Here is a 13,561-nt window from a genome sequence, read left to right as displayed (position 1 = left end):
GATAAGCAGCAGATCTTCCACTTCATGTCATCCCCTCAAAGCATTCCATCCCGTGGGCATCTCAGTCAGAGGCATAGCACCATCTTTGTGTGCCAGCCTAGGAGAGCAGGGATCCAGTTTTGTGTCTCTCTCCAGTTCTTGCTTGACACCAAGAGGTGGATCAGTGTTGGGGTTGTCGCCCATGTTGTCTTCATGTCAGTGGTCTCATGTGCCGGAGCATTTGACAGTGTCAGTAACAATCGCAGTTGTGTGCACCTCGGGTATCTAGTTGACATGTCAGTTCTATGCCGGACCACCCTTGGTCACTTGTATGAGCAGCTTGTTATCAGCATGGAGAGCCTTTCTCAAATTTCTCTCTCTCTCATTCTCAAATGTCCTGTCTCTTTCTACCAATAATCTCTCTTCTCCACAAGTGTAGAGAGAAGAAGCTTGCTATTGTTTTCCTAATTTTCTCCAAGTTTGGGGCAGATTTGGGTATGTGGAGGCCTTGGATCCTTGTCTGCAACTTCTCCGTCTTTACCCTTGTTTATCCCTACCTCTCTTCACCAAGTGGAACCCGATGGAGGCTTCAAGATGTGTAGTAGTGCTGGATTCCTTTGGTTTTCCCATATGGACTCATGTTACCATTTCTTCCCGCAAGCATGTAGTCGTTGGATCCAGAGGGAGAGCTATTTGTTTCCAACTTCTTCTTCAGAGAACAGTGTTTGGACAGCAATAGGATCTTCTCCATCACTTCTGGAGGAGGTTTCTACGGCTGTGTTTTCTTCAAGGAGATGGATCGGCAGATTTGTTGTGCCTTTTGCAAATGCATGTCTTTCTTGGAATTGGCGACGGAGCTACCTATTTGATGGATAGGAGGTTGATGATTCGGTTGCACTTTTGTACCAGATTGTGGACTATGGATGACAAATTGGGATCTCTTCCCTTCTTGAAGGATGTTCTTTGATTTTCTCTTGTCTATCTAAAGATGGAAGTTCTAGTTCCGGCTTTACGTGAGTCTTGCTCATCCGCTGTGCAGTAGTTCAGGTGCATGCTACAGTGCATACGTCGAAGTTGGCTTTGACAGGCATCCGACCTTCCTGGATGAGGTCTAGAGGTGGAGCATGTGGTGCCAGACCCTTAGCCAACAATCACAACAGTTGAAGGAGTATTTTTTATGGAGTGTGGACTTCTCCTTTCTCCATGATCTCTCCTTCCCCAATGGTAGTGTGGTTCCTTTGCCCTTTTGTGAGCTTGTCAGTATCAAATGTGGGACAGTTTACAATCTCTTGTGAACCAGCACCAGTTTTGGGACAAGTTTGCAACCTTCTACGGGCGGTAGCCTTGATGTTCAACAACAGAATTGTCCAGATCCTTTGGAGCACAAGTTTGCACGTAGTGTCAACAATTGGTCAGGACATCTGGGTCCTACTCCCACAGTAAGAAACATTTCGATGCTTCTTCCATACATCCCTTTGGAGAGCTCCAACCTTGGGGGAGTCCTTCTTGCCCAGCTTTTTGGCATGTTACACATTAGCCCCAATGTTCTTCACTGGCTTGTTCCCTGAGCCGGTTCCTTTCCTCTCCCTTTGAGTAATGACGTCATGTTGTGTATTGGATATTGATTGCACAATTCAATTGTAGGTATATACCTCTACTATATGTGCTCTTCTAAGTCTGTATGCAGTTTGGTATATTGTATTGGAGTATACCTACACGTTTGATCTCGCAGATGCAAAGAGGTGGTGGACATTTGGCTTGATCTCAAGGAGTTTGCTTTAGTAGCTAGGTCTTGTTGGACCCCGACTGCTTCTTTGGCAAACATGATCCTCAAGTGATGACCTTTCAAGTCTTCCTATTCTTAGATGTCCAAAGTTTACTGATGGTGTGATTCTCTTTGAGTTTGGAGTTCCATGAGATTTAGGTTTTGCTATTCAGTTACAGAGGAAGCAGTTTTACTTCAGGTTGTCTCAAATTTCGGTGGTACTCGTTCTCTTTTCCCAAGATTGAGTAGGAGGGGGGCTTCCTATCTTGGGGGTAGTTCTCAACTTTAGCTTTGAAGCTTTCACTGACAATGTTTGCTCTATTGAGGATACTTCTCTTTCAAAGGGGGGTTCCAGGTTATCATCTTCAATCGACCATCAGTGCTCCATACAACGGAGTACCATGCACAATGTCCTCTAGTCCTTGGTTTCCTTGCCCATTTCTTGCAGCTTTGGATGGGTTTAGCCCACAGTGCAGTTAGTATCTTGGCGGATGAAACCGGCCTGTTCAATCCAAAAAGGGCGGTAGACTTTACTTTAAACCTTGATTTAGCTTTCACCCATTATTAGTCGTCTATTTTACCTGTACTTTCAAGACACAGGAGAGGGGAATGGGATACAGATGGTAGAATGCACCTGTATGAGAAGACATACACCAGATTGGCCCCTAACTTAGGCGCCCCTTTCGGTATTTCTTTATTGTTCAAAAGAGGGAATATACGTTGTGGTTCTTTCCAAGCTGCCCCGCACAAACTCGGCTGAATTTCGATTGTTCCAGCTTGATTTCGGCAACATAACTGTACTAGAACCCTTCACGGTCAGTATTCCCACGCATTGGCCGACCTTCCTGACGCATACGGGCGCTTTGCAAAACCTGGCGAGAATCTGCAGCACGCTGAATTCTCTGTTTTCAGCCCTGAAAATGCGCCAGATCACCTGTACAGCGGTCCCCTTGCGTCCCCGAACCTCCTAGGGGTATTAGGGTCCGTTTAGGGCCAAAACCCTAAACCTGCAAAAATACACAGCAGGCTGTAATTTACTGTTTCGGGCTCCGTTTCGCGTGCCGGTCGCATCCGTAGCAAGTCCTCGAGCTCCCGCACCTATAGGGCTACTTGCCCTTTGAATCGGACGAGATTTCTGGCGTGAAACCTCTCCGAATTCACCTGTACCTGCAGGGGGATTAGCCGCTAGCTAATCCAGTACCTGTGCAAGAGGCTCTTGCCTCGGCAATCGCGCATGAACCCACACAATTGTACATTGGTCAAATGAAGAGCCCACTAGAGGGGCATAACATACTGCCAAAGGGGAGAGAGAGGGCAGTGCGTAGCGTGCAGGGCATCACTCCTGGCACCGCACTGTGCATAAGAGGGAAAGCAAGCACTCCATAGCTCTTAACCTGTGACAGAGACTTGCAAAATGAGCCTCCCAGCTATAAATCACGTTTTTGCCTTCTCTATAAGTAGTAAACTCGCCTCAGAGTGCCAAGTGTCACTCATTTGTGCATTTTCCCGCTTTAGACCCTCGGGTCTAAAAATATCTCACCTGCAGCCTCTGTTGACTTGGCCACAGAGTAACAAAATGATCCCCATGTCAAACTGCACGTAATGACGCGAAGACATTTTCAGGTCCCAAAATAGCAGTTCCCTAAATTTTAGGAGATGCTGTCATTGTATCTTTCTAGGTCATCCGACCCTCTTTGTACACTGTGGCCACACCCAGAATTGAAATGTAGCCTCTGTAGCAAAGGATTCCACTTTGGCTAGTCAATGACCCCACTTGGCTAACCATAGTCCTTGTCCAACCTTAGTGCTCTCTTGCCCTCAGGCCCGGACTCCCTCTGGACAGTTCCACACTAGCTATGCAATGCAGGGCAGTTAGATTTCCCGAGGGGTGTCTCCAAAAAGTGAAAGTAAATAGATAATAAGAAAGAAATCAACAAAAAGGATAGATAGTAGTCACACGCTGGTGACATACCCCCCTCTTGAAATCTCAAACGTCCTCGTTTGCATCTATGTCGTATATGCTCGTTGTCAACACTGATGTATTCAACACCTGTCGACACATATACGACACATACATGCTTACTGTCAACCCTAGTGTATTCAACACCTCGTCGACTCATGTATTGTCTGCGTGGGAACCCTGTCGCAATGACATAGTGGTAGCTTCGCACTCTGCCATTGCTTTGAGTCACTAACTTTCCAATGACAAAATGGTACCTGCACATTTTGCCACTGTCTTATAGTACACGTTGGATCCTGTAACACTTTCGAGCATACCCAAACCGACAGTTTAAGAATGCAGTTACACATGTACTGTTCAATAGAAGCAATCACTGTATCCTTGACAAACTGACAAGAAATACTCACTTCTATAGCACTAACCAAACTTTTGGACATTCCATAAGAGCAATTGCCAAACTGACAATCTGTACAGCTCTAACATTCATGTAACAGGTATTTGATTTGAGCTCACTTTAAATACCATGTACATCATTTGTTTCAGAAGCCATTGTCACACTGACAATCCATGTAGCTTTGAAACTCAAGGGGTCAAGGTAGGTTGCAAATCGAAGGCTTCAAGGTAAAGGGATAACACAGTTGGTGACTCTGCAAGTTCACCTTCTTCCATCCACTTAGCATCCATTGGTGGATAGTTTCTGAACTTTACCAAGTAACGCCTAGAAACCTTGCCTTTCACTTTCCTTTCTTTGTGTGCCCAAATCTGTTCCGGAACCAAGATCTCGTCAAGTTCCTCGACTTCCGGCTGATCTTCAGCTGGCATATCTTTTGGCACATCACCCACATAGGGTCTGAGAAGACTCACATGAAACGCATTGTGAATCTTCCAACTGTCAAGCAATTTCAGCCTATATGCAACATCACTGATTATGTCGCATACTTGAAAAGGCCCATAGTAACGCATGCTGAGCTTTGGAAACAGTCTTTCCTTGCCCTTCATCTTCTTTAACCGTGCCTTTTCAAAGCGTAAAAGCACCCAATCACCAAGTGAATATACCACTTCACGACGGTGACGATCAGCTGCTTTCTTTTGCTTTGCCTGAGTCCTTTCTAAGGCCACTTTGACCTTCTTGTACATTTCATCCATGTCCTGAACATACTTATCTGCTTCAAATATCTTGTCCTTTGTATGCAGTATGGGAGGAACTTTCTTGCCACCTTCAACTATCTCAAAAGGTGCCTTGCCAGTTGATGAATGCACTGTATTATTGTATGCATACTCCACCAATGGCAAATATTGCTCCCATTTTCCTTTATGCTCTGACACATAGCACTTCAGCAGATCTAGGACAGTAGAATTTGCCTCTTCTGACTGCCCATCTGTTTGAGGATGAAATGACGAAGAGAATTTGAGCGTGGTGCCCATATTCTCAAACAAGCCTCTCCAGAACAAACTTGTCATGCGTGGATCACGGTCGCTAACAATCGACTGTGGCATGCCATGATACTTGAAAATATTGCTCATAAACAAGCGTGCCATCTGATCTGGCTTTATCTTCTTCCTGACAGGAATAAAATGAGCCTGTTTGCTGAATCTGCAAATAATGGTCCAAATACCATCGTTTCCTGTCTGTGTTCTCGGAAGATCAAAGATAAAATCCATAGCAATACTTTCCCATGGTTTATCTGGAATAGGTAGTGGTTGCAATAATTCTGGTGCCTTTTGCCTGTCAAACTTGACCTTTTGGCATATTAGGCATTCTCGCACAAAGGCATCCACATCCCTTCTCAATGTAGGCCAGTAGAAGAATGTCTCAACCGCTTTAACTGTAGCATCGATACCACGATGCCCTGCATACGGTGGGACATGACTCTCTTCCATAACTTTGCGTCGCAATGGCTTTGTGACACACAATCTGCCATGCATCATCATGAACCCATCTTTGAGAAGATAGTGTTCATGACGTTGTCCATCCATTAGCTGCTCGAAGACCCTTGCAAAATCTTCATCATTTGCATATTGTTCCCTCATATCATCAAGTTCATGATGATAAGGAATGACACAGCTGAAATTTGTGGCTTCCTTGACAAGGCATCAGCCACAACGTTCTTCTTGCCTTCCACATGCACAATCTGAAAGTGGAACATGGACAAGATATTTGCCCATCGCATATGCTTCTCAGATAACTTTGTTTGTGTCAAGAAGTATCGCAAGGTCTGATGATCCGTTTGGACAACGAAATCTGCACCTAGCAGGTAGTGTTTCCAACTTAAGAGCGCATGAATCACAGCCAGTAACTCTTTCTCATAGACCTGCATGGTCATCTCTGGCCCTTGCAATATTCTGCTCTCATAGGCTACTACCCTGCCATCTTGCATTAGCACTGCACCAATGCTACTACCGCAGGCATCACACTGGACCACAAATGACTTCCTAAGATCTGGCAACACAATGACTGGATCCGAAGTCATCTTTTCCTTTAAGAGATTAAAAGCTGAAATCTCTTTCTGTGTCCATCTAAAGGTGACTGCCTTGTTTTGAAGAGCATGTAAAGGTGAAGCAATCTCAGCGAAATTTCGGATAAACCTTCTGTAATAGGAGCATAGTCCCAAAAAGCTTCGAACATCATGCACCGTCTTCAAATTTGGCCATGACTTGATCGCTTCAACTTTTGCAGGATCCATTCTGACACCATCCTTTGAGACAATGTGTCCCAGAAAGTGAATCTCTTCCAGAAAAAACTCACTTTTCTTTGCATTGATGAGCAACCTATGACCGCGTAGCTCTTTGAACACAATGGCCAAGTGATGCCTATGCTCCTCTTCATTCTTTGAGTAGACTATCATGTCATCAAAGAATGTACCAACAAACTGCTGGTGTGGACGGAAAATTCTGTCCATCATCCTATTGAACGTAGCAGGAGCATTTGTGAGACCAAAGGGCATCACTAAAAATTCGTAAAGGCCAAACGTCGTTCTAAAAGCATTCTTGTGCACATCCTCTGATCTAATGCGGATCTGATGGTACCCACTCTTTAGATCTATCCTGCTAAACATAGCTGCTCCTTCTAATTTGTCCATAATATCATCAATTCTAGGTATAGGAAACCTATTCTTGATGGTATTCTTGTTCAGTGCACGGTAGTCGATGCACATACGCCATGAGCCATCCTTTTTCTGCACCAACAACACTGGAGAACAGAATGGAGATGAACTGGGCTGAATCAGCCCTTTTTCTAACAACTCCTGTACTTGGCCCATTATCTCTTTCTGCTGAGCCGCACTAACCCTGTACGGAGGCTTATTTGGTGGGCTACTGCCTGGCACCAAATCTATCGCATGGTCCTCGGGTCTCTCTGGCGGTAATTGAGACGGTAATGAATCGGAAAAACAGTCACTGTACTGTTGTAAAAACATTGACCTTTCTTTATCTAGCACAGATAAATTTGATTCATCACAATCTGACACTTCACGTGCAAAAACCAAGTACGCAGAAAGATGCTTTTTCATTACAGAAGTAATAGCAGAAGCTGATACAGTAGGAATAGACTCTCCTTTAAGCTTTACATCCAGAATGTGAGTCTTTCCCCTGCTCTGTACAGTGATCTTTTTGTTGTAGGCATCCATGACTCCCTGTACACGAAACAACCAAGGAATACCTAACAACACATCACATCCGTCCAGTGGCATGATGTAAAATTCTTCAGCATCTACATAGGACTGGATATGTAGACGCAACTTTCCAATGATGGGCGTCACAGCCTCTGTATGGCCAGGACATGCCAAGCCTGCCTCTGTTGTATACCCCATCTCTTCAGGCCTGATTCCCAACTTTGAAGCCAATTCTGGGGAAATAAAGTTGGCTTTTGCACCTGGATCAAAGAAGATAAGCACTGTTTGATCCCTGACCTTTCCCCATGCTCTGCAAAGCTCACTTGCATCCGAATTTGGCTTATCGCCCACCATATCTGGCACTAGACCAGCCATGGGCTTCTTTCCTTTCCTGTCCTCCTTGTCTTCAGAATCAGCTGGCCTTTTCTTTGTAGGACAGTTGTAAGCAATGTGGCCAGGCTGCTCACATATAAAGCATTTGTTCTCTGTCCTCATGACCTTCTTTTGCTCTTCTGACTTGCGAGGAAAACGTCTTTTCCATTTCTTTGCTGGTCCTTTTTCTGATTCAGCCGTAGCTTTATCTTTCCCTGCGTTGGCTGACTCCTGAGTCCCTTTAGGAGCCTCATTGGGAACGTGCTTCTTGGCTGAATTTTTCTTGCCTGATCCTGCCTTGACGCCAGTGTTAAATTCACAATCTTCTCCCTTGAGCAAACCATTGCCAGTGTTTGCTACCTCGATGAGCTGCGTCAAAGTAGTGACTTTTGTCTTCGTGCAGTACTTTCTCAATCCTTTAGGTAGGCCACAACAATATTTTTCAATCTGTTCTGTCAATGGCACAAACCTATAGGAAGTTACTGGAAGTAGAGCTTTCCAAAACTTCCGATTGTAATCATCCAGATTTCTGCAAGTGACAGCATTTAGCTGGTGCCATTCTGTTATGACATCTGCTTCAAAGTCATCAGATAACCATGCTGCTGCAAAAATCTGCTTCAAGTAAATCCATGTGGACGGAGCTTGCCCTTGAAGCAATAAAGTTGTCCACCATTGTCCCGCATTCCCTGTCAAGAAAGTGACTGCCTTGCGGACCTTTGAAGCCTCTGTAAAGTTTCCCCCTGCATAGGCCTTGTCAAACTGCTGGAGGAATGAAAGAGCCTTCTTCCTGTCATCAAACCCTGTAAAGGTCGTGAATGTCACACCTTTGCCACCTTCTTTGTATGGAGTTGGCCTCTCCAACGGCGTTAAATTGTCATATGGAAGTGACTGAAACATGGGAACACTATTAGGGTTCATCTGTGTTCCTTGGCCGCTATTAACTTGACCTGGAAATGCAACATTTGGCTGCTGATTTGTAATTCCAGCCATACCAAAATTTGCCTGTGGCATCCCAAATTGGCCCTGAGTGCTTTGAAACCCTGGTTGCATACCCATGACACTGTACATGGGGTTAAGCATCATCGTTTGAGCACCCCCAAACACTGTTCCTGGCGTGTAAAACTGATTTCCAGGTGCATGACCAGCCATGCTCTGGAATACCGATCCACCTCCAAAATAGCCAGGGTGTACTGAAGGTGGTGGGAAGACCTGTTGCATAGCCTGTAGGTTGCTTCCCTGCCCATTAGAACCAGCTATAGGCTGCTGAAAGGTGGCGGGCTGAACTGGTACAGCCTGAAAGACTGGCATCTCAGCCACCTGTTCTTGCACCTTAGGCATAGGTTGTGGAGACTGCATGTTCTCCGTCAAGTGTACAGGTGTTTCCATTGACTGTGCGGTATGAATCACCTGTGCTCGAGCCTTAACAGGCTTTTCAATATGATCCAGTGACCCAACTTGCTGAGACGGAACAGGAGGTTGCAGAAAGGCTAAAAACCTCCGGTTCTGCATTACTTGTGTGAGCATAGCCACAGCACTAACCAACTGGGTCCTGAATATATCGTCATCTGTCTGTGGTGGTCTCGACGACTCACCCACTTCATATGTCTGTTGACCCTGTGAAGAGGAAACCTCTTCAGTCACATCATCTGGTCTGTCAGCCATAATTGCAATTCCCTGTGTCTGGTTTATGATCCCCTGTGTCTTCAAGTCCAAAACTGACCAAGGCTCACTTCTATGGGAAAAAGTGATTTAATCCCGTCGATGGAACCATGAAACCGGCATGTTCAATCCAAAAAGGGCGGTAGACTTTACTTTAAACCTTGATTTAGCTTTCACCCATTATTAGTCGTCTATTTTACCTGTACTTTCAAGAAACAAGAGAGGGGAATGGGATACAAATGCTAGAATGCACCTGTATGAGAAGACATACACCAGATTGGCCCCTAACTTAGGCGCCCCTTTCGGTATTTCTTTATTGTTCAAAAGAGGGAATATACGCTGTGGTTCTTTCCAAGCTGCCCCGCACAAACTCGGCTGAATTTCCACTGTTCCAGCTTGATTTCGGCAACATAACTGTACTAGAACCCTTCACGGTCAGTATTCCCACGCATTGGCCGACCTTCCCGACGCATACGGGCGCTTTGCAAATCTGGCGAGAATCTGCAGCACGCTGAATTCTCTGTTTTCAGCCCTGAAAATGCGCCAGATCACCTGTACAGCGGTCCCCTTGCGTCCCCGAACCTCCTAGGGGTATTAGGGTCCGTTTAGGGCCAAAACCCTAAACCTGCAAAAATACACAGCAGGCTGTAATTTACTGTTTCGGGCTCCGTTTCGCGTGCCGGTCGCATCCGTAGCAAGTCCTCGAGCTCCCGCACCTATAGGGCTACTTGCCCTTTGAATTGGACGAGATTTCTGGCGTGAAACCTCTCCGAATTCACCTGTACCTGCGGGGGGATTAGCCGCTAGCTAATCCAGTACCTGTGCAAGAGGCTCTTGCCTCGGCAATCGCGCATGAACCCACACAATTGTACATTGGTCAAATGAAGAGCCCACTAGAGGGGCATAACATACTGCCAAAGGGGAGAGAGAGGGCAGTGCGTAGCGTGCAGGGCATCACTCCTGGCACCGCACTGTGCATAAGAGGGAAAGCAAGCACTCCATAGCTCTTAACCTGTGACAGAGACTTGCAAAATGAGCCTCCCAGCTATAAATCGCGTTTTTGCCTTCTCTATAAGTAGTAAACTCGCCTCAGAGTGCCAAGTGTCACTCATTTGTGCATTTTCCCGCTTTAGACCCTCGGGTCTAAAAATATCTCACCTGCAGCCTCTGTTGACTTGGCCACAGAGTAACAAAATGATCCCCATGTCAAACTGCACGTAATGACGCGAAGACATTTTCAGGTCCCAAAATAGCAGTTCCCTAAATTTTAGGAGATGCTGCCATTGTATCTTTCTAGGTCATCCGACCCTCTTTGTACACTGTGGCCACACCCAGAATTGAAATGTAGCCTCTGTAGCAAAGGATTCCATTTTGGCTAGTCAATGACCCCACTTGGCTAACCATAGTCCTTGTCCAACCTTAGTGCTCTCTTGCCCTCAGGCCCGGACTCCCTCTGGACAGTTCCACACTAGCTATGCAATGCAGGGCAGTTAGTTTTCCCGAGGGGTGTTTCCAAAAAGTGAAAGTAAATAGATAATAAGAAAGAAATCAACAAAAAGGATAGATAGTAGTCACACGCTGGTGACAGCGGATGTTTTCCTTAGCCATTTTGGTGGTTCCCTCGTCTTTCGGATTTGTGGTGTGATGATTGGTCTTCCCAACGCATCCGAGCCGTAGTTCCTATGCCTCATCTTCTAGATTGATCCCTGGAGACTGTACCATTCAGGACATACCTACTTCCCTTATCCTTAGACTGGCATGTTATTTTGTACAGGTGGATAGTGGTCCTTCCAGGTGGCAAGCAGATCCAATAAGTCGAGTTTCCAAGTGGCAAGCAGATCCAAGAAGCATGCTCATTTCGAAAATGACTCAGATTTTTCTTCGTCTTCAGAGAGTTCCGACAATTCGTCGCTCTCTAGTTCCAAAGAGGATGAGAAAAGGCGGAAGAAGCGGAGAAAAATCAAGAAAAGCAGATTTGTGAGAAATTATTGAAGGCATAAAAGGCGATCAGAGGAGGAGAGCTCGTCCTCTGATGACAGTGACCAGATGAGCAAGAAGACCAAGGAGTTCAAGGAAGGGGGTCAAGCCGTCACGTTTGAGACATTTTCACGCTACCAGGACACCCGTCGAGCCCTTGAGTTGGTACAGCAGTTTGACGTCGCCTTCTCTAGAGGTCGGTTCACAGAACACTCCAAGGTGCGAAGGGCGGCATCTTACTTGAAAGGAACTGCACAGACATGGTGGTCTACTATATTGTTACGCAGAGAAGCACCTGCGACGTGGGTAAAATTCAAGAAAATTTTCACGTCAACTTGGATATCATATGAATATAAAAGAGATGTCATCACGGCTTGGCATCACTTGAGAATGACTAAGAAAGATACATTGGATGACTACTGCCAGAGGTTTTGGGATACTTATGCCAATGTCTTCGTTTTGGAAGATTACTTTGAGAACCCAAATTGAGCGGTTTTGTTGTGGATTACCAAAAGAGATTTATGGGACATGCTAAGCAACGATTTGGAATGCATGCTGGCTCATTCAATTATCCTACGGACAGAATAGTATCCACCTCAACAAGGCAAGAGTCTGCCAATGAAGAAAATGAATCAGGGGAACCGGATGATAGTTCATCACAGTATTCTGGAGAATTAGATGGTAGCACATCCAAAGGTTCCGATTAACTAAGGGAACGAGATGCAAGTTCATCAGAGGATTCCGGAGAAGAAAGGGGATTAGATGATAATGCGTCTCAGAGTTCCGATGATTGAGACTGATGTGCCAATGGACAGGGGAAGCTAGCGAAGCTACCCTCAGGCCCCAGGGCACAAGGAAAGAAAGAAAATAGGGAATCAGCTGGTAATCAGAAAATTCCCCAGACTCGGGATAAGATTTTTGAAGCAGATCAATATGATCTAGATCTGGATATTGCTTCTACCAAGGTGCACAAGGCTCTTGAGAAGTCTCAAGCAAGGCATAAGAAGGCAGCGGACAAGTATCGGTGCGACTACAAATCAAGCCAACGAAAGGCTAAAAGCATCAACAGCATTTCACTAACTCGCTCTTTTCACTCAGTTTTTCTATAAGGCTTCATAAACGATGAAATGAAAAGTTTGACAGTTATGAAGAGGTTTCACTCGGCTATTCCGTAGGCTTATGAGTTTGGAAGTGTTGATACTTCGTAGAGCCTGCAAGCACAACTTCATACACACTTACTCCCAAATATGAACAATAAAATACCTCTGCATGGCTGTTTCCTTCCAGTGGAACAGTCATCTCAGCAATCTCGCCCAGATGCTTGGAATTTACTGCAATCGAGCTGTTATTTCTGCCAATGGTCCAAAATACGGCAGAGTCATCTTGCACATACTTGACCTGCAAGTAGACATACATATACAAAAAAATCAGCCATGAAACTCTTGAAATTGATATAAGCAAGTATACCAATATCGAGAGCATTACACAAATCACCAGTATCTTTACCTTTACTTTACACTGACCAAGAGATTGCAGCTCTGAACGTTTTGAGCTCTGTCCAAGAACATTGAAATGAATGCTACCCGTACTTCCATCAAGTATCATGTCAAATGTTTCATCCCAATTTGGTGATAGATCACCTTCCATACAGCATTGAGTTCTTCTAACAACTTTCTCCAGCTTTACTTCAATAAGCCTCTTTTTATCATCTGCTTCCCTATTATTCTCTTCTTTATTACTGGTGATGCTTGAGCTGTGATCTAAACTGCAATTTTTCACGCATAAATTTTTTCCAGAAACAATAGTGACTGATAAGACTGCACCTAATACATGCTTCTTGAGGTCAACTGGAGGAAAGGAAAGACAGACTCTCTGAGGCTCAACCATATTCTTTACCAAAGTTGAAAGCAAGATTCTCTCCTATTGGGCCAACAAATCGTACAAAAATGTTATAAACCAAAGAATGCTTGTTAAACATAATAAAGGGAAGTGACTTCCGACCGAAAACACACCAGCAAAAAGGAAATGCCTGGTATTTCCATCATACGACAGGAATCTGAATCACCTCCAAAAGCAACGCCAACTCGAATTTTAGGGGCAGAGTCAAAGGAATAAAGTACACAATGTCCATCCAAAATGGGAACAACACGCAGCTGTATATGAGAAACACAAGTAACAGGTCAGTTATTGTCCACCTGATAAAAAAGTGTCATAAAAGTTTGAATCCCATAAACCACA

The 13,561-nt window shown here is 44.9% G+C and overlaps 1 protein-coding gene across 1 annotated transcript in view; it reads right to left on the bottom strand.

Annotated features, from left to right (window-relative positions):
* LOC147433329 (tricalbin-1-like) overlaps positions 1-13,561 on the bottom strand; it is a 194,773-nt gene that overhangs the window by 127,714 nt on the left and 53,498 nt on the right. Inside the window, exons 7-9 of the mRNA XM_086492930.1 lie at positions 13,336-13,476; positions 12,830-13,243; positions 12,587-12,721 (exon numbers count right to left, since the gene is read on the bottom strand). Coding sequence (XP_086349056.1) covers positions 12,587-12,721; positions 12,830-13,243; positions 13,336-13,476 — 690 coding nt within the window. The remainder of the gene's footprint in view (positions 1-12,586; positions 12,722-12,829; positions 13,244-13,335; positions 13,477-13,561) is intronic.

This window comes from Adiantum capillus-veneris, chromosome 20 (genome assembly GCF_014529385.1).
Source record: "Adiantum capillus-veneris isolate H3 chromosome 20, ASM1452938v2, whole genome shotgun sequence".
Classification (NCBI taxonomy): Eukaryota; Viridiplantae; Streptophyta; class Polypodiopsida; order Polypodiales; family Pteridaceae; genus Adiantum; species Adiantum capillus-veneris.
The sequence above is the reverse complement of the archived record's forward strand: the minus strand, read 5'-3'. Positions and strand labels throughout refer to the sequence as shown.